A 20,702-nucleotide genomic window follows, 5' to 3' on the forward strand; every position below is an offset into this window, starting at 1 on the left:
TAAACATGGTGGAGGTAGTTGAGGTAGAATCCAGCAGAGATGTTCATAACGGATCATCTAAACAAGAGATGCTATTATATAGCTAATATATGGAAAAATGAAGAGAGCACTAAATCAGTTTCTCTGGTTTTGCTATTTATAGGTTTATGTTTGAGTAAAATGAACATTGTTGTTTTATTCTATAAACTACAGACAACATTTCTCCCAAATTCCAAATAAAAATATTCTCATTTAGAGCATTTATTTACAGAAAATGAGAAATGGCTGAAATAACAAAAATAAAAAAGATGCAGAGCTTTCAGACCTCAAATAATGCAAAGAAAAAACAAGTTCATATTCATAAAGTTTTAAGAGTTCAGAAATCAATATTTGGTGGAATAATCCTGGTTGGTTTTTAATCACAGTTTTTTTCATGCATGTTTGCATCATGTTCTCCTCCTCCACCAGTCTTACACACTGCTTTTGGATAACTTTATGCTGCTTTACTCCTGGTGCAAAAATTCAAGCAGTTCAGTTTGGTGGTTTGATGGCTTGTGATCATCCATCTTCCAATAATTTCATGTTTTCTTCATAGTTTGGAACTGGTACTGTATATTGTGAGCTTGGGTATGAGAAATACACTTTAAATAAAACAGTATTAATAGTAATAAATCAGTTTGACTGGACTAACAGCGCACTCCTGATGCTGGTGGACCAGTCCCATCCAAGCCATTGCCTGTTCGAGTGGAAGGAGGCTCAGAAGCTTGAAGACCAGAACCAGCCGGTTCTAAGACAGCTTCTTCCCCCAGGCGGCCAGGCTGTGGAACAGCCAGTAGAACAGTGTTCTGCCCAACCCACCCCACAGACACCCATACAAACTCTGCACCCTGCACTTTACTTTACACTGCATCTATCAGACTTTCCCATATTTATTTATATAGCATTCTGCCCCCTGCGCTTCTCACTTCCCACTCAACTCATTCCTTACCTGCACTTACTCATAGTTATTCTGTCGCCTACTGGACTATTTCCTCACTTCCACACAAACACACACTCTAGATATCTGCATATCTACATCTGTGCAATATTTGTCTATAGTGTAAGTTATCATGTGTACTGTTATTTAGTATACTGTATATATTTTATATTATATTTTATTTTAATACTCTTCTTGTAAATATTATTCTTTGCACATTGGTGGGAATCTTGAATCTTGGTGTCAGGAAGATGGGTGGATGGTGTTAGGATCACACTGCCGGTTCCAGTCGGCGTCGCTTTCGATGAGCAGAGCGATTCCCCAGGTGCTTGTTAGCATGCGAGAGATTTGAAAACATGCTGGAATCGATAGGAGCGATTGAGGAGCTTTCTCTAAACTCTACAGCTTCATTAGAGAGAGCGATTCTCTGTTTTCTTCAGCGCGGCGTTCTCCTCCTCGCACGGCGTGTCTTTCTATAGATTTCCCGCGGACGCTGGAATGTGCTAATATAGCGCGAGCGCGAGAGCGGGGCGGGAGATTGGATTTTCTGGAAGCTAAATCAGATAAGCAGTTCCCAGTGTGTGGTGGAGCTATTTCTGAAACCTTCTGACCACAGCGTCCTCCAACCTTCCTTCTGCCGCTAATCTCCGCCGCCGCCGCCGCCGCTAAGAGCAGGGCCTGACTGCTGAAGGGTGAAATATAACATGGATATTTTATGTAGTTTTTAAGATGAACATCTTTTTTTTTTTTTTTGGTTATCTTCTCTTGTTCCCATAGCAACTTTTATCTCTGAATTTTAACAGCAGTTAAGTATTACACAGACTTTTCTCAAGGTTCCCTCAGAAGACTATGAGGGTTTTTGTACTATAAAAATGTGTGTTTTTAAAGCTAAAAGTGTATCGGGTAACGCTTGTGTTTTACAGGGTAAGTTCCCTTTAATTATGCTGTAATTTTTCTGAATGAACCAGTACATTTAAAATACATACCGGGTCATACAAGTACTGCAATTTTCATGTATATATTATTATTATTATTATTATTATTATTATTATTATTATTATTATTATTATTATTATTATTATTTAAATAATCATTTCGCCCTTTGTTCATGGCTGTTATGAAGGCTTCTTTCTGCTCCAGGGATTTATTTTTCTAATATATTTTATAAAAGCTTGAGTAAGAGAATTAAAATTTATTTTATGCTTTTAAAAGTTTAGCAGGAATGGATGTCCAGTACTGCAGGAGCTCAAAACTGTCAGGGCAGAGTATAAAGAAAATGTATAGTTTGTAATATATAGTATATAATAGATGTCCATTTGTTACATTCAGCATTACCGTGTATTGTGTAGAGTTGTATTAGAATTAATTTTAGAATTTGATGGAGGTAGTTTCATAATCTACAACGCTTCTAAACATGGTGGAGGTAGTTTTATCATCTTCAACGCTTCTAAACATGGTGGAGGTAGTTTTATCATCTTCAACGCTTCTAAACATGGTGGAGGTAGTTTTATCATCTTCAACGCTTCTAAACATGGTGGAGGTAGTTTTATCATCTTCAACGCTTCTAAACATGGTGGAGGTAGTTTTATCATCTTCAACGCTTCTAAACATGGTGGAGGTAGTTTTATCATCTTCAACGCTTCTAAACATGGTGGAGGTAGTTTCATCATCTTCAACGCTTCTAAACATGGTGGAGGTAGTTTTATCATCTTCAACGCTTCTAAACATGGTGGAGGTAGTTTCATCATCTTTAATGCTTCTAAACATGGTGAAGGTAGTTTTATCATCTTCAACGCTTCTAAACATGGTGGAGGTAGTTTTATCATCTTCAACGCTTCTAAACATGGTGGAGGTAGTTTCATCATCTTTAATGCTTCTAAACATGGTGGAGGTAGTTTTATCATCTTCAACGCTTCTAAACATGGTGGAGGTAGTTTTATCATCTTCAACGCTTCTAAACATGGTGGAGGTAGTTTTATCATCTTCAACGCTTCTAAACATGGTGGAGGTAGTTTTATCATCTTCAACGCTTCTAAACATGGTGGAGGTAGTTTTATCATCTTCAATGCTTCTAAACATGGTGGAGGTAGTTTTATCATCTTCAATGCTTCTAAACATGGTGGAGGTAGTTTTATCATCTTCAATGCTTCTAAACATGGTGGAGGTAGTTTCATAATCTACAACACTTCTAAACATGGTGGAGGTAGTTTCATCATCTTTAATGCTTCTAAACATGGTGGAGGTAGTTTCATCATCTTTAATGCTTCTAAACATGGTGGAGGTAGTTTCATCATCTTTAATGCTTCTAAACATGGTGGAGGTAGTTTCATCATCTTCAACGCTTCTAAACATGGTGGAGGTAGTTTCATCATCTTCAATGCTTCTAAACATGGTGGAGGTAGCATCTTCTACAGCAACTCACAGTGAGAGCTAGCCAGGATAAAGTACAGCTTTCAAACATGGTGAAGGTAGTTTCAAGGAGGTTTAATCATTTACAACTCACAGTAAAAGCTCAAATTGTCTTATGATATATGAAGTGTTACTGAATCACAGTATTAACTCACAGTGAGTGCTAACCAGGATAAAGTACAGCTTCTAAACATGGTGAAGGTAGTTTTAGAGACAGTTACTCCAACAAAAAACAGGAGAAACTGTTTTTAATACCCTCATAATCACGCTTGTAGGTATAGTGTGCAGTTTTTTTGCATGACTGAGTTTAAGGTCCTGTAGGCGTTAGTAACGGATCCGTGTGAAGCGATGCTTCACTAGTACACAAGTTTAGCACGTAAACGTGAGGCTCATCATGTATCTACATGGTACGCGTGATGCGTTTGTGCTCAGGCAGCCTGTAAACGCTGTAAACGCTCGGTAAGTGCTGAGAGGAAATGCTCACCAATCAGATTCGCTCTCATGAATCAGATCGTTAATGTACCATTCCCTCATCGTACATATGCAGCGCAGAACACTCTCCATTACGCTCTCATATTCCCCCCTGTCTCCTGCTCTCGCGCTCTCTCTCTCTCTCTCTCTCTCACTTTTACACTCTCTTTCTTTCGCGCCCCTCCCAGACAGTGCAGTGTGTATAGGTCAGGATAAAAAAATCGATAATAAAGAATTGCACTGCTGTAATGAACATGAGCTCTCAGACAGTCGCGCTGCTTTCACAACCACCACCACCTCCAGCTCTCGCGCCTGGGTCATTATCAGAACACCGCGGCCTCACTTTTGGCCTTTAAAACCTTTGAAAATGACTTTCTAATATGATTTTGAAATATTTTGACTATGAATCATATTTATAACATATTTATAAACCAAGCTAAACTGCTTGAATTTTTGCACCAGGAGTAAAGCAGCATAAAGTTATCCAAAAGCAGTGTGTAAGACTGGTGGAGGAGAACATCTGGAGCCCAAAATGCATAAAAAAAAACTGTGATTGAAAACCAGAGTTATTCCACCAAATATTGATTGATGTAAAGTATGCTAAAGGTTAGCATTAGCATTAAAAGCAAGGGCCACACACACTGACTATACAGAATAGAACTGCCTCTAATGGAGCTGCCTGTTTCCATCTGTTAGCCTGATAATGTGTTTTTCCCTCTGTAAGCATTATTAATTCTGTTCAGGCCTCTGTTCTGTTTCCATTACTCTTCCTGTTCTGCCTCAGTTTATTTCAGAAACGTTACATCAACTGCGGTTTAGGTTTAACAGAAAATTAAGTAAAGTCATGTTTATTTATGTAACAAATTAATAATAGACGTTTTCACAGAGCTTATAGAGTTACAGAGATCTGGGTTGAAGACTGAAAAAACGAGGGCCCTATTTTAATAAGTGTCAGTGTGTCTTTGCTATCATAACGACGGGAAAAGTACACCTTGCTCAGCTCTAAACTCGATGCAAAAGGCATGTACTAATTCTCTTAATTAATCATGGGTGTGGTTAATTTTGGGCTTAACGTGAAAAAAGGAACCAAATAGAGTGTCTTTTGTTCATCATTCTCTTTAAGAGTAAAACCAGGTGTGCTCTGACTTCTTTGGTGGATTGCTATTTTAACGGGGCAGCTACCTGGACGTGTCTAATGATTCTCATTGGCTCCTGCAACCATGTATTTGCATAGTGGGTGTGTCTCCCTCTCCAATTCTCTCATCATTAGTGTGTAGTTGTTCCCCCCTCAAGCTACCTTTATGAGGTAGAGTCACCTGGAATTCAGTTAAGCTTTCAGTTAACAGCTGTGCTGAACTCATCAAGAGTTAATTACTTGAATTTCTTGTCTCTTAATAAAGTGTTTGAGAGCATCAGTTAAAGTAAAGTAGTGAAGAGGTAGAGTTACAGGTATACAGTGAATAGTGAATATTTGAGTAATGTTCGAATCCAGATTATGAGAAACAACAACTACTCAACTAAAAAAGAATAAAAGATTAAAAATGTAAAGTATCCTCAGTGCAGTCATCACAAAAAACAACCAAAACATGATGATGATGATGATGAAACTGGCACTAATCAGGCACTAATCAGAGTCTGATAAAGATAAGTTTATCAGAGTTACTAGCCTCAAAAATTGCAAGTTAAAAGCTAAATCCTAAAAGCTATGCTAAAAACACTTTTAAGTTTCTACATGATTCCTTATGTGTTCCTTCATAGTCTGATATATCACTTTACTATTCATTTACTATGTAGGGAAAATAAAATAAGCACATTGAATGAGATTGGTAGTGTAAGTTCAGGATTGTTTGTCTGTAAAATCCAGTTTTATCGATGTGTTTAAACCTGCAGTGTGTACAGGGTTTAATTTAGCTCTGGGTTTTTATCTCAGTGAGCCGAATCGATCGATCGCACCCCCACTCACTACTGGAGACTTTCAGAGTGCTGCTAAAACACAAACAGCTGTCAAAATCTCTATTATTTTATTTATATACTGTGCAGCAAACAGAAATATAAAATATTCTTCAGGTAAAGCAACTATTTAGAAGATTCTAAAAGAGAACAAATGCAGGATTCCTGCTAAATTTACTCTATTTAGGCCAAGAAATAAAATAACAAATATCTATATTTAAAGCAAGTGGAGCCTAAAATAAGTATATATTTATATATATTTATTTATTTGGAAACTAATATCATATAAACATTATCTATCCAACAAAGTAAAGCATTTATATACTAATGATAATGTCAATAAAGACTTCAAAGATAAAGATATTTAAGGGGCAACCAAAATCGGGAGGTCGCTGACTCGAATCCTGGTCATGCAGCTTGCCATCAGCTACCAGAGCCCTGAGAGAGCACACACAATTGGTCTTGCTCTCTCTGGGTGGGTACAGTACAGAAGATGGTGCTCTTTCTGTCCCCTCATCACTCCTAGGGTGATGTGGATCAGCACAAGGCTGCGTCTGTGAGCTGATGTATCAGAACCGAGGCGCTGTAGGCGCTTTCCTCCGAGCGTTAGCGCTGTGATGCTACTCGGCAATGCTACAGCATCAGCAGCAGCTCAAAAACAGGCGGAGTCTGAATTCACATGTGTCGGAGGAGGCGTGTGCTAGTCTTCATCCTCCTGGTGTTCACTAGGGCATCACTAGTGATACCTTCACTGCAATACATTTCTATAGTTTTTTCTAACAGTTTTAAAACTGTCAGCAAATGATCATGGGTGAAATTATAACCCTTATGCCCTATTTTATTAACCTGTAGGTGAGACGTGCATGATTTAGGGTGTGTCAGTGTGTCTTTGCTATCATAACAACGAGAAAAGTACACCTTGCTTAGCTCGAAATGTAAAAAAGCCATGTACTAATTCTCGTAATTAATCAATCAGCATGTCTATTGCTCATCATTCTCTTTAAGAGTCAGGTGAGCTCTGACTTTGGCGGATTGCTATTTTAACGGTGCAGCTACCTGGACGTGTCCAACAAACGCTTCTCAGCAGAGGAAACTGAGCTGCTTGTTCACTCTTGTTCATTCTGTTTATTGTTGATGTAAAAGTAGGGTTTGTGCACTGCTGTGCTGTGTTGCCAAGATAGCGATGAACGTCTGTTGGCAACTGTTGGCGTCTGTCTAGGTTGTATTCAGTCAGTGGAGCTCCTGTGTTTTCTGTTACCAAGATAAACAAGCAAAACTCCAGAAATGTACCTGAGCACACCTCATTTCCAGAACACCACGCCCATCAGTGTAGATATATTCAGAAGATCTGCTGCTATTTAAACACTAAGATGCTAAACAGTTAGCATCAGAGTATCATACGGTTGCTAGCACTAGCTCTACTGTACACCTGAACTCTCTCTTCACTCTCTCTTCACTCCTCTCTCGTGTGGGAATTGATCTTTTTTCAGTATCAGATGATGGATGGCGTTATCTCCTGATGCCGGTAATGTGAGACTCCCGGGGCTCTGGGTCTCGGTGGAGTGCCCGGCCGTGGCACTGCCCACACTCCTCTAACACTGATACCCTCCGCCGAGTCCAGGCCGCGCGAGAGCCCCGCGCTCTTACACGGCCATTACAAATCAGCTCTCCCACACCCCCACAAGCCTTTCACACAGCGCGAGAGCGACCCCGGCCGAGCCACAGCCACAGAGACATGAGTCACAACCATTCAGTGCGTACGAGAGAGAGAGAGAGAGAGAAAAAAAGAAAGAGATTGAGTAAAAATAGAGAGCAAGAGATTGAGAGAGAATGAAAGAGAAAGAAAGAGAAATTGAGAGAGAATTAGAAAGATTGAGGGAGAGAGATTGAGTGATTGAGATAGAAAAAGGAGCGAGACATTGAAAATGAGAGAGATTAAGAAATAAAGAGAGAGATTGAGTAAGAGAAAGACTGAAAGAGAGATAGAGATAGAAAGACAGAGAGAGATTGAAAGAGATGGAGAGCGAAAGATTAAGAAAGAGAGAGATTGAAAAAGAAAAAGAGATTGAGAGAGAGAGAGGAAGAGAGATTGAGAGAGAGAAAGTGAGAAATAGAGAGAGATTGAGAGAGAGCAAGAGATTGACAGAGAAAGAGATTGAAAGAGAATGAGAGAGAGAGAGATTGAGAAAGAGAGAGACACTGAAAGAGAAAGAGATCAAGAGATTAAGAAAGAGAGAGAGATGCTATGCTAAGAAAATCATTTTTTTGTTTTGTGACACTGTATCGATTTTCAAAAACACAATGTTAACTTTTAACCAAAATTTAGATTGGTGTCAGAAGTGGTTTGTTTAAAGTTGTGTTTAAACCCCGCCCACTAGATATCAGAGTTGTATGTTCTGATTGCGACAATATATCGATTTTCAAAAACCCAATGTTAACTGTTAATAAATAGTTCAGGTGTAAAGTTGGTGTCAGAAGTGGTTTATTTAAAGTTGTGTTTTAATCCTAATTTAGTCTTTTTAGTAACATATTTGAGGGCAGGGTTGTATTTTTTAATGTATTTTTCTACAGTGTTTGGTATAATTGAGCTCTTGCGTGATTAAGCGTTGGGTGAGAGTGTTGGGCGAGATGTGGGGTGGCTGGAGAAGACTAATGAATGTCTTTGCTGTTTGTGTTTCAGGTGTCCGAACCTGATTTACAATGGAAAAACTGCTGGTCTGCCTGTTGGTTATTGGAATGGCAGTGAAGGCCCAGATCTGTCCGAAGCGCTGCGTCTGTCAAATACTGTCGCCGAACCTCGCCACGCTCTGCGCAAAGAAAGGGCTGCTCTTCGTCCCGCCCAACATCGACCGGCACACGGTGGAGCTGCGGCTTGCCGACAACTTCATCACCAGCGTCAAGCGGAAAGACTTCGCCAACATGACCAGACTGGTGGACCTCACCTTGTCACGGAATACAATAAGCTACGTCACGCCATATGCATTCTCAGACCTGGAGAACCTCCGGGCCTTGCACCTCAACCACAACCGGCTCACTCGGATAGGCAACGACACCTTCAGCGGCATGTCCAAGCTGCATCACCTGATCCTCAACAACAACCAACTTACCCTCATCCACATGGGAGCCTTCAATGACCTCCTGGCACTGGAGGAACTGGACCTTTCCTACAACAACCTGGAGACTATCCCCTGGGAGGCCATCCAACGGATGATCAGCCTGCACACCCTCAGTCTGGACCACAACATGATCGAGTACATTCCCGAAGGAACGTTTTCCCTCCTGCAGAAGCTCAATCGATTGGACGTAACCTCCAACAAGCTCCAGAAGCTTCCGCCGGACCCTCTATTCCAGCGTGCCCAAGTCCTTGCAACGTCTGGAGTGCTCAACCCTTCCTCGTTCGCCCTGAGCTTCGGAGGAAACCCTCTGCACTGCAACTGCGAGCTTCTTTGGCTACGGCGCTTGAGTCGAGAGGACGACTTGGAGACTTGCGCCACTCCGCCTCATCTTTCTGGACGCTACTTCTGGTCGATTCCGGAGGAAGAGTTCCTCTGTGAACCGCCGTTGATCACTCGGTACTCTCACGAGATGAGGGTCCTCGAGGGCCAGAGGGTTGCACTAAAGTGCAAAGCGAGGGGTGACCCCGAACCTGCGATCCACTGGATATCTCCAGAAGGAAAGCTGGTCTCCAATTCCTCTCGTGCCGTGGTCTACAACAACGGTACGCTGGACATACTGATCAGCACAGTGAAGGATTCGGGTTCGTTCACCTGCATCTCCTCCAATCCGGCAGGAGAAGCCCATCAGACTGTGGACCTAGTCATCATCAAGCTTCCTCACATCAGCAACAGCACCAACAACATCCAGGAGCCGGACCCTGGATCCTCCGACATCTCCACCTCCACCAGGGCCGGCGCTAACGGAAGCAACCACACGGCAGACTCCAAAACCAGCCTGGACAAGCGGGTGGTCATTGCCGAAGCCACCTCGTCCACCGCTCTCATCAAATTCAACTTCCAGAGGAATATACCTGGAATCCGCATGTTTCAGATACAGTACAACGGAACGTACGACGACTCCCTCGTTTACAGGTAAGATTAAGTTTTATGCATGACCAGGTGTTGAATTCTGTCATTTGATGAAGACGTAAACCGCAGCTTTTTAATCGCGGGATATTATTCAGGTGACTTCAGGGAACGCTTTAATGAGCAATGCTAATGTTGTTGATACTTAATAAAAGCAAACAGATGCTAATTAGCACTGAGAAAATGAATCCAATCATGTTAATCGATGGATACCTTTTTGTCTGTGGCATAATTCAGGTCGGCTATAATTATTGTTACTTAGAAGTGGCTTGACGGCGGATAGCATGTGCACTTACCAGTCAGCACTGGGGTCTTGGGTTCAATTCCCTTGTGTTTCATCCAAACAAATGGTTCTGGATTCTGGATCTAGTGAGAATTACATCATATATGTACAACTTATGTCCAAGTATAATGTACACCTTGTATAATGTATGCATTCAACTGCACCTATTGCTGACACAGGTGTGCAAATGCACACAAACACACACACAAACAAGTCCCTATAGAGCTAGAGGTGTGTAGTCTCCAGCACTGAGCTGTGGAGCAGTGGAACTAATGTTTTCTGTAATGATGGAGCTCCATTCTATCCTTTTGAGATGAGTGTGGCTTTTTTAAGATTGTGGCTTAGTGCATTAGGTAAAGTTAAACCTTCCTTTGCTCAGTTTGGACCAATAATTGTACAGGTAATCAAAAGGTATCCAGTTCTAAATGTGTCTATTGGAAAAGGGAAAAGGCTATGTTGATTTGAGACAAGTGGTGTAGGTACCATCAAGTGGAAAGACATCATAATGATGTAGAGGCTGAATAGATACAAATTCCTTACAGCAATGCGCCAAAATCTGGTAAAAAGCCTTCTCTGGAAAGTAAAGACTTAAACAAATAAAGAACAAGATAATTTGTAATACCATTGATTTTGAAAGAAACAAACTGGTACTTTATATACTAACTGTGAGCCCAAATTGGGCCAATATTGCACCAATGTGTAAATCTCCAGTGCCCCAATGTGGGCCAGTACATTAAGGCCAGTGCCACATCAGTAAGTAAATTCCTAGTGGTGCATTGTGACCTGCCCACAGTTTGCCAATGGGTTGGGGTAAATGCACACTGGCCCAATATGGGATACAATGGGTCAATGGAATGAGCAAATCTCCAGTGGCTTAATGTGGGCTTCTAACTATAGGCCGGTACATTAAGGTCAGCACCACATCAATAAGTAAATATCTAGTGGCCCAATGTGCCCTGCCTTCAGTTTGACAGTTGCGTGGGGAAAATGCACACTGAACAAAAGTGGGTAACCCAAAGTGAGTCAATGGTATGGAGCCGATATTGCACCAACGTGCAAATCTCCAGTGGCCTAGTGTTCTTTCTACTATAAGTCAGTGTCATGGGACCAACACTTCACCAATAAGCAAATGTCTAGTGGCCTGATGTGGGCTGTCTACAATGGGCTGATGGAATGGGGCTGATATTACACCAATGTGCAAATCTCCAGTGGCCCAAAGTGGGCTTCTAACTATGGGCAAATGCCTTGGGGCCAGTTCCATATCAATTAGTAAGTCTGTAGTGGCCCAAGTGGCCTGCAGTTTGCCAGTTGCATGGGTCAAATGCACACTGATCCAATTTGAGCTGCCTATAATAGGCCAATGTTGCACAATGTTGAACACATGTTTAGTGTTTTAGCCCTTTTACTGATGTGCAAATTCCCAATGGCCCAATGTGGGTTGCTTTCAATGAGCTGATGGTATGGGGTCGATATTGCACCAAAGAGCAAATCGCCTATGGCCTAATGTGCATGGGGAAAATGTGCACTGGCCCAATGTCCCAATGCGAGTGGCCCAATGGTACAGAGCTGATATTGCATCAATGAGTATATCTTTAGTGGTCTTTATCAGCAAATCTGTTGTGGCCCAATGTGGTCTTCTACTAATGAGCCAATGTTGCACAAGGTTAAACACATTTTAGTGACCAAATGTGGGTTGCCCAAAATGCTGATGGTACAGTATTTGGCCAATACTGCACTCACTGACGTGGAAATCCCCCAATGGACCAATGTGTAGACCAGTTCCACATTGATAAGTAAATCTGTAGTGGCCCAATGTGGGCTTCTAACTATAGGCAAATGTCTTGGGGCCAGTTCCACATCAATTAGTAAATCTGTAGTGGCCCAAGTGGCCTGCAGTTTGCCAGTTGCATGGGTCAAATGCACACTGATCCAATTTGGGCTGCCTATAATGGCCCAATGTGGGCTGCCCACAATGTACCAATATCTTGCTACTATGGCCCACAGTTTCCCAATAGCATGGGTTACATAAATGTACATGGCCTAGATTTGGGCTGCCTGTGATGAACCAAATTCACATTTTTAGTGGCCCAATGATGGCTTCTAACAATGGGCCAATTTTGCACAATTTTGAACACATTTTCAGTGATCAATTGTGGGCTGCCCACAATGCATTGCACTAATGTGCAAATCCCCAATGGCCCAATGTGGGCTGCTTTCAGTGGGCCAATGTCTTGGACCCAAAATCACTGGCACAGTGCCTGCAGTTTCCCAATGGCATGGGTTAATAAATGCACATGGCTAGATGTGGGCTGTGCAAATCCACAGTGGCCCAATGTTTGGTTGTGTTTTTTTTTTTTTTTTTTTTTTTTGCGTAAGTGTTCCAATACTTTTTTCTTGTCCATACAGTTTGACGCTTTCTTGTTTAGTTTTCTTGTTGTTGTTTGCTGCTTTTCTTGTTGTTTGCCGCAACCACAACCTTCATTTAGACAGAAGCTAATAAAGGCAATTAGTTTAACGAGTGCAGCTCATTTTCATGGCCAAACAATCGGGGGGGGGGTAATTGGACTGGAATTAGCATGAGTGTAAAATGAGGTTGTTCTTCTGCAGGAGATTTCATACATGGATCTCTTTTAACTCCCGTGACCCGTTAAGACTATCTGGGCATGAAATGGGCATCGGCGTTCAGCGCTGTAGAGTGTAATGCATATGTATTATTTATTTATATGCTTGTTTGTTTTTTTTTTGATGGATACGAACGCTGTGGCATTTGTCCAGATAATTGGTGGTATAATTAGAAAAGCGCTGAATGGAAGCGAGCGGGAACGGCTGCGGTGGGCGTGCAGAAGTGATGGGAACAGGCGGTGGCAGCCATTTTACGACAGGGACCCGCAGAAGACGCTAAAAGAGAAGCTAATGGAGCCGTTGGGTTCTGGAGTGCATCCGAGCTCAAAAACCTCAATAGAATAAGACACCTACTCAGGCCAGCCGCGGCCCTCGCTGACAGATATTAGCCGCGACAGAAGCCAAACGTGAAGCGAGGACCCTCACTTTGGCACGCCACCAAATAAACCCATCACTTTTGGTGTCAGTGTAATGAAGAGCAGAGCAGGCTGGTGTGAGGGAATGGAAATCAATGGCGTCTACGTAACTGAGTGGAGCTGCGCCGCCTTTTAGCCTGTAGTCTGGGGTGAAACGGGTCTGATTCTGTCTTTCTGAACCTTATTCTGCATTTCTGAGAGCTTTTAAAGCTTTTTACTTACATTTCTAGATAATAATCAGATAAAGATTAAAGAGTCAAGCAGGAAAAAGTGAAACAAAAAGAAAAATACAGCTGAAATCACAGATTTAAATTATCCAAAAAATGTTGCATAGTAATATAGTATAGTCATGAATAAAACAAAAAAAAAACAAAAAAACAAATTAGGACATCATGAGGCCACACTATTCATAGAGGGGCCAAGTATTACTTTAAAAACATTACTTAAAAAATTTTACACAATAAAATGTGCCAAAATTAATCAAGTTTTACACACAAAAATATATAATCTGTATAAAGAATCTTTTGAGAATCAAAAGAAAAAAAAGTGTGTGCTGCAAATTCAAAGCAAAAAAACAATTATATCAAATATATAAGTATATTAATAATATACTTGGTTACTTTATTATTCTTTGCCGTTATTTGACATTTTTTGCATTTGCTTTTATTTTTGTGTTTTTGTGGATTTTTGTGGATTTATACCAAGTATAGTATTGAAAATGCATCATTTTTAAAAAGATTATAAAACAAACCTAAAAAAAAAAAAAAAAAAAAAGGATCCGGACTCCATTTCCCATAATGCCGCTGATCATGATCATTGATTGTTTTCACCTGTTTCCCTGCCTATATATACACTCTCCTTTGTTAAGTTTGTTACCAAGTTTTGACAACTAGCATTACTAAGCATTTCTTGTTTTTTTATGTTTGGATTTTCATGAATGACTCATGAATGATTTTTACCTTGTTTCCCTCGTTGTTTAGTTTTTTTGTACTTTGTTTATTGATATTTACCTCTTTAGCATTTACTTCTTGCTGTTACTAACACACACAGCTTCGGACAACCCTTTCTATCCAGTCCTGACACTAAGAAAAAGTATTACAATTGAAGATATTAAGGCCAGAACTAATTATTGGGCTTATTTACAGTATATTTTTATTTTACTGTAAGTTGATATCATAATTATGGTCATAATTACAGTTCTGCACTGCAACTGTTGTTGCATCCCTCATAGACTATAGCAAGAGCCACAGTCGCTTTATTTTCAGCGTACAGTTAAAACCACAGCCGAAACATTAAAAAGGCCTTTTTGTTAAGTGTAAAGTTTATGGTCTAAAGGCTTTTTGAAGAGATTCTTTAAGAGTTCACCTGATGGATTTACACCGAATCTCTAAACAGAAGGTTTCAGCCACTGATTGCAGACGGCGCTAATAAAAAGAGCGTGAGCACGTCGTTTGGAGTCGATGGTGCTGTTTTAGATGCTATTGGCTGCTGGTTATTGCAGCGAGAGCTCAGTATCTGAGTGTAATAACCCTCTGAAGGTGAAAAGCCTGGAGCACTTCACATTAGTGCTTCAGAAAACAGCAGCAGCAGAAGCTCAGCCATGTTTTTCTCCTGAAACTCCTCCTGACTGAAGCTTCAGTATTGTGCTTTATACCACCGAGATGCTGCAGCCGTGTTCAACTGCGGCTGTGTTTAACCCTTAAAACCCTACAGACGGATTTTACCTCCAAAATCTCACCTTGTGTTCTCAGCTTAATTACTCAGGAATCCCTTCACACATTAACATAATCCATATATGGTTAGAAAGGGCGGAGCTTACACTTTCTAAAAATAATGATCACATCCCAGTGCAGTAAAGCTAAATCTACAAGAAACCCATTGAGAGAAAAACACCTAAAAAAGTGAAAAATCTCCTTCCCCAACCAATATTATTTACCTTTAGTGCTTCAAACATATTTATATGATGTTTCAAACCAAATAATATCAGTAAATAAAGACTCAAAAGTGTCCACAGAAAAAACAGTGTGAAACTCCCTGCTTTACTCAAACTAAAGCTAGGTATGGTGTGCGCACCACTTTATATAAAAAAATATAAAGTAAATAAATTTGAATTAAATTTTTGTATGTAGTTTTCTTTGTGTGTCCTGATTAAAATACTGAAAGGCATAGGCTGCTCTGAGTGTCAGGTTTTTAGTATCTACATGTATCCTAGAGGTGTGATTATTGATTATCAAGAAAAATAAATAACTCTGTCTGATGCTGTTTCTCCGTGTATTTTATCAAAGTAATTATTAATAATCCATGTAATTAACTATATATCATCAATATTCTTATGCTTTCATCTCATAAACACTCTAGTCTAACCATTTTTGAAAAGATATCTTAGGTGTGAATATATTTAAAGTCTATACATTCAAAAATAAGTAAAATTTTGAGCAAAGCATGATCAGTTCCAGGAAAATAGAACAATTCTGCTTCCTTTTACATTTTAAATGATGATATTTTTGAGCAGCCGTATGTCTTCTGGAGTAAAAGAGATCAGGGCATGTGTCTGTCTGATATAATTACTGTGTTATAAGACCTGAAAAAGAGGAACTGAAAAACAAAAAACACACCAAAACAGCCTAGAGTTCAAACGGTACATACCAGAAATAGCCAGCAGACTTCTTCTGAGTGAAGGATCTATATCTGCTGTCCTTGACACGTCAGCAGATGAGAGAGATGTAAGAGTTTTGTGCTTTTTTTGTTTGGTAAATGCACAGTGTAAATATGAGGCGTGGCCAGCAACAGCTTATTTGCATAAAAGTGACAGAGCCTTTTAACAGCTCGTTCTGAAAGGGACTGAAACTGGTAAGAATAGAGCTGATGAGATCTTTATTTTTATGTGAAGTGATTTTTTGTTGTTAATTTAGAATAAAACCTAGACCTACTGTATTCTAACTTGCGTATAAAAGAGGTAAATTATTTCTCATTTAATTGTTTATTTAGAATTTTAGTCTGATACTTCTAATTCCAGTGGCTGTTCTTTATCTCTCAGCTTGTCCAGAAATGCATGTGCAAAGTGTGAACTTAAGGAGTGGTACATTTCCTGACTATAGGGGGAGCCCAGGAGCAAGTACTGAATACAAAATCTCACATAATGCTATTTTAATAGTTTAAGAGGCTATGCTACGAAGCTAATTACAGCTATTTATAACTGTTTAGACCAATAATAAACATGCAGTGCATTACAATACTGTGGGTAATTGCTTTAATTGTCCAATTAATTTTGATTTAATTTGCTAACCAATTAAAGGATGACCTACCATTATCTTCCATTCTTTATACAACATAAACAAAACAAAGCAATGTGACGTGACCCACAGTTTTCAAGGAAATTCTCGATAAAAGCCTGAAATAAAGACACATTAATCAAAGTTACACAGCTATTACACAGGAAACGACATCACAAAGCTTCATTTCTGCACAAATAATACAGATAAACCACTGGAGCTTGGCTTGCTAATTGGTCATTTGTATCAAGCCCGGCTGTTTTGTGCATGAAATGCTGTATTTGCACTTTATTCATCCCACATCATCTCCAGGCAGAGCTGTTCAGATCAGTTTACTCCTAGAATTCTATTACACTCCATATAGATTTCAGCATACTGTATGTATTATTATCTTTATAAAATAACGTACCTTTTAAAGTGTCAATAAGCACATGCTATAATGCACGTAAAATGTATTATAATGGATAAAGAACAAGGGAATCAGGTACCACAAATAAATAAATACATAATAAAGTGTCTATGAATTATCATAATGGATTTAAAATAATGCACAAATAAATACTGTAATAGATATCGTGCCTAATAAGTTTTTATGCTTTATTTTTATATTTAATTGATTTTCTGAATCTAAAATACCAAGAGTGTGCAGATCTGTCCTCAAAGAGAAATCTAAAGTATAAAACATATTCTGGATTATTATTTAGTAATACAGGTACAGATCCCTCCCTCAGAAGAAGTCTGCTGGCTAATCCTGCTGTGTACTGTCTGAGGTTCTCAACCAGACAAATGAAATGGAAATATTTCTTCAACTGATCTAGTGGGCGGGGACTCTGGAGGTTGTTCACTCTCATATAAAGATAAAGGTAAAGATCTCACCAGCTCTATTCTCTATTCAGTTTTAGTCACTATCAGAACAAGCCATTTAAGGGCTCTGTCACTTTTATGCAAACTAACTGTGGCTGGCCGCGCCCCAACTGTGTCATAATTAACTGCGATAGAAGCACAGAACTCATTATTTGTTATCTGCTGACTCATTACGGAAAGTAGGTATAGATCCCACCCTCAGAAGAAGTCTACTGGCTAATCCTGCTGTGTACTGTCTGGATGTTCTCAACCAGCAGACCAAAATGGAAACGTTTCTTCAACTGATCTGGTTGATCCAAGGTGGTTCTATGCAGGTTTCCGGGTTTATTGTGATGTCACAATTATGGTGGAGCATCGAAAAGGCTCATAGAAGCTCAAATGATGATTCCTGACACCTAAAACTCTTTTATCTGATTCACAGAAAATGGATGGATGATTTTTTTTGCCGATTGGAGTGTAAGGCATAAAGTTATCCAAAAGCAGTGTGTAAGACTGGTGGAGGAGAACATGATGCCAAGATGCATGAAAAAAAAAACTGTGATTAAAAACCACCAGGATTATTCCACCAAATATTGATTATTTCTGAACTCTTAAAACTTTATGAATATGAACTTGTTTTCTTTGCATTATTTGAGGTCTGAAAGCTCTGCATCTTTTTTGTTATTTCAGCCATTTCTCATTTTCTGTAAATAAATGCTCTAAATGAGAATATTTTTATTTGTAATTTGGGAGAAATGTTGTCTGTAGTTTATAGAATAAAACAACAATGTTCATTTTACTCAAACATAAACCTATAAATAGTATTTTACTAAAATACATTCATTTACAATCAGCATATATGCAGCTAAAACACTAGGGAGCAGCCGAGTGCATCCAAATTATATTATCAACATTAACATTTTAATATTTTAACATTATAGTTTTTATGGCTTTTAGTAAAAAGTGTTTTGGGGAGGGGGGGGGGGGGTAGTGCACTATACACTCTAAAAAACAGAGGTACGATATGAGTACTTTTTTGTACTCAAAGGTACACTCTTCATAATTATACCCTCAAAGGTACAGTATTGGTCTTTACAGGGTCAGATTTGTTCCCTCTGAAGTACAAAGTAATTTCTAACAGCAATAAGTACAAATTTGTACCATTTAACCTGCAGCCAAAAGGTACATTCAGTATTCTGTATCACTGTACTAATAAACAATATATATTTAAATTGCACATTTTTTATTTGAAAGCCAGACAATTTTGGATCATCAAGTTTTTGAGCCATATTTAGTTGATGATAATGTTTATAATCTTTATAACCTTCAATTAAATCTCTCAAAGACTGAGCTTCTGGTCATACCAGCAAAACCATCTTTTCAACACAACTTCTCTATAAGCATCGACTCTCTCTCTCTCTCACCGACAAAGGTTGCTAGGAACCTGGGTGTTCTGGTTGATGACCAACTCTCCTTCACGCACCATGTGGCCTCAGTTGCTCGGTCCTGCCGCTTTGCGCTCTATAACATCCGAAAAATTAGACCGTTCTTGACGCAACAGGTCACCCAACTCCTGGTACAAGCGGTCGTCATCTCACGCCTCGACTACTGCAATGCCCTGCTAACTGGCCTCCCGGCCTGTGTAGTAAAACCACTCCAGATGATCCAGAACGCAGCAGCACGTCTGATCTTCAACCAGCCAAAACGGGCACATGTCACCCCGCTGCTCATTGAGCTCCATTGGCTACCAGTTGATGCTCGCATCAAATTCAAAGCTCTTACAATCGCCTACAAGGTGATACAGAACAGCTCCTTCCTACCTGCACTCGCTCCTGAAGACTTACGCTACCTCCCGGCCGCTGCGCTCCTCCAATGAACGTCGCCTCGCTTTGCCAAACATTCACACAAAGCAATCCAGACTGTTCTCATACAGAGTTCCCCAATGGTGGAACAAACTACCTTCCACTACCAGATCAGGAGAATCTCTCACTATCTTTAATAAACTCCTGAAGACAGAGCTCTTCAAAGAGCACTTACTCTCCTAACACCTCTAACTAACTACCTTCTACTACCAGATCAGGAGAATATCTCACTATCTTTAATAAACTCCTGAAGACAGAGCTCTTCAAAGAGCACTTACTCTCCTAACACCTCTAACACACTAACTACTTCTAACCTCATTTCCTTCTTCCCCTCCTTCACTCCTCTATCCTATTATTCCCCTTTGACCTCCTTTTATCCCTATCCAAAGATGTTTTACCTTTAAACTTATTTTACATTGTACTTGACTATTGTAAGTCGCTTTGGACAAAAGCGTCTGCCAAATGTAATGTAATGTAATGTAATGTAATCTTTACTGGCACAAAAAAACACGGGTACTAAAAAGGACTTTCACTGAAAGGTACTTTTTTGTACCTCAATATAAGATACAGCCCCAGCGACAAGCTTTATACTCTTTTAAATACAAATCTGTACTTACTTTTCTTAGTGTGTAGGACTCAGCTTTTGTTCATAATGGCTTTATTGTTTCACCTTATATTACTTTTACTTTTATACTTTAAGTAGTTTTGAATCCGGTACTTTTTTAATTCACTTTTACTTAAAGAGTAAAAAGCTTGAGTTGATTCTTCTTTAACTTGTACAGAAGTATTTTATTAAACTCTGGTATCTATACCTGTTATTCTACCTGTAGAGTAGTGGATGTGTGTTACCTGTGTGTGAAGCTCCGAAGCGGCTGATTGGCTGCCGGGGTGATGGAGGGGGATGTATTGTGTAAATTTCAGACTGTCTCAGTAATGGAGTGTGTGTGTGTGAGCAGGATGAGCGAGCGAGTGTGTGAGTGCTGCAGGTACAGTCTGACAGGTAGCAGTGTGTGAGGGGGCGGGGCTTGTGTCAGGGCTATAGGGTTATAGCTCTGTAGGTTGTGATGAATCAGCAGCTCCTGTCCGTCTCCACTAACCTCACTGTTCCAGAACTACGAGACCAGAGAGACGAGACGATCTTCACCCACCATCACCTCCACACTGTCCTCTCAGAGCCGGGGGACGCGTACAATCAATTCCCACATTGCTATTTATGAGAGTTCCCCCAAAACCCACAGTTCTGAACTCTATATGAGCTATTCCACTGAATGAGCGCCATTTCCTAGTTCTAACTCTTCCATTATTCCAAATTCGACTAAAGTGTTCTTGTAGCCTCATTATTAATCAGTATATTTAAAGAGACAAACTTTTTTTTTGTACTTATTATACTTTAATTGTATAAAAATACTACAAAAGTCTTAATTAAAGTGTACTTAACTGTACTAAAATGGAACTATTTTAAATATACTTTAAATAACAATTAAACATTGAAACTATTTTAGATAGATAGATAGATAGATAGATAGATAGATAGATA

The 20,702-nt window shown here is 39.7% G+C and overlaps 1 protein-coding gene across 2 annotated transcripts in view; it reads left to right on the plus strand.

Moving 5' to 3' along the window:
* Window positions 1-20,702, plus strand: part of lrfn5a (leucine rich repeat and fibronectin type III domain containing 5a) — a 130,619-nt gene that overhangs the window by 90,281 nt on the left and 19,636 nt on the right. For both annotated transcript variants that reach the window (XM_022673323.2, XM_022673322.2), the window contains exon 2: window positions 8,466-9,873. In XM_022673323.2, coding sequence (XP_022529044.2) covers window positions 8,486-9,873 — 1,388 coding nt within the window. In that variant the 5' untranslated portion in view covers window positions 8,466-8,485. The remainder of the gene's footprint in view (window positions 1-8,465; window positions 9,874-20,702) is intronic.

This window comes from Astyanax mexicanus, chromosome 14, assembly GCF_023375975.1.
Source record: "Astyanax mexicanus isolate ESR-SI-001 chromosome 14, AstMex3_surface, whole genome shotgun sequence".
NCBI lineage: Eukaryota > Metazoa > Chordata > Actinopteri > Characiformes > Acestrorhamphidae > Astyanax > Astyanax mexicanus.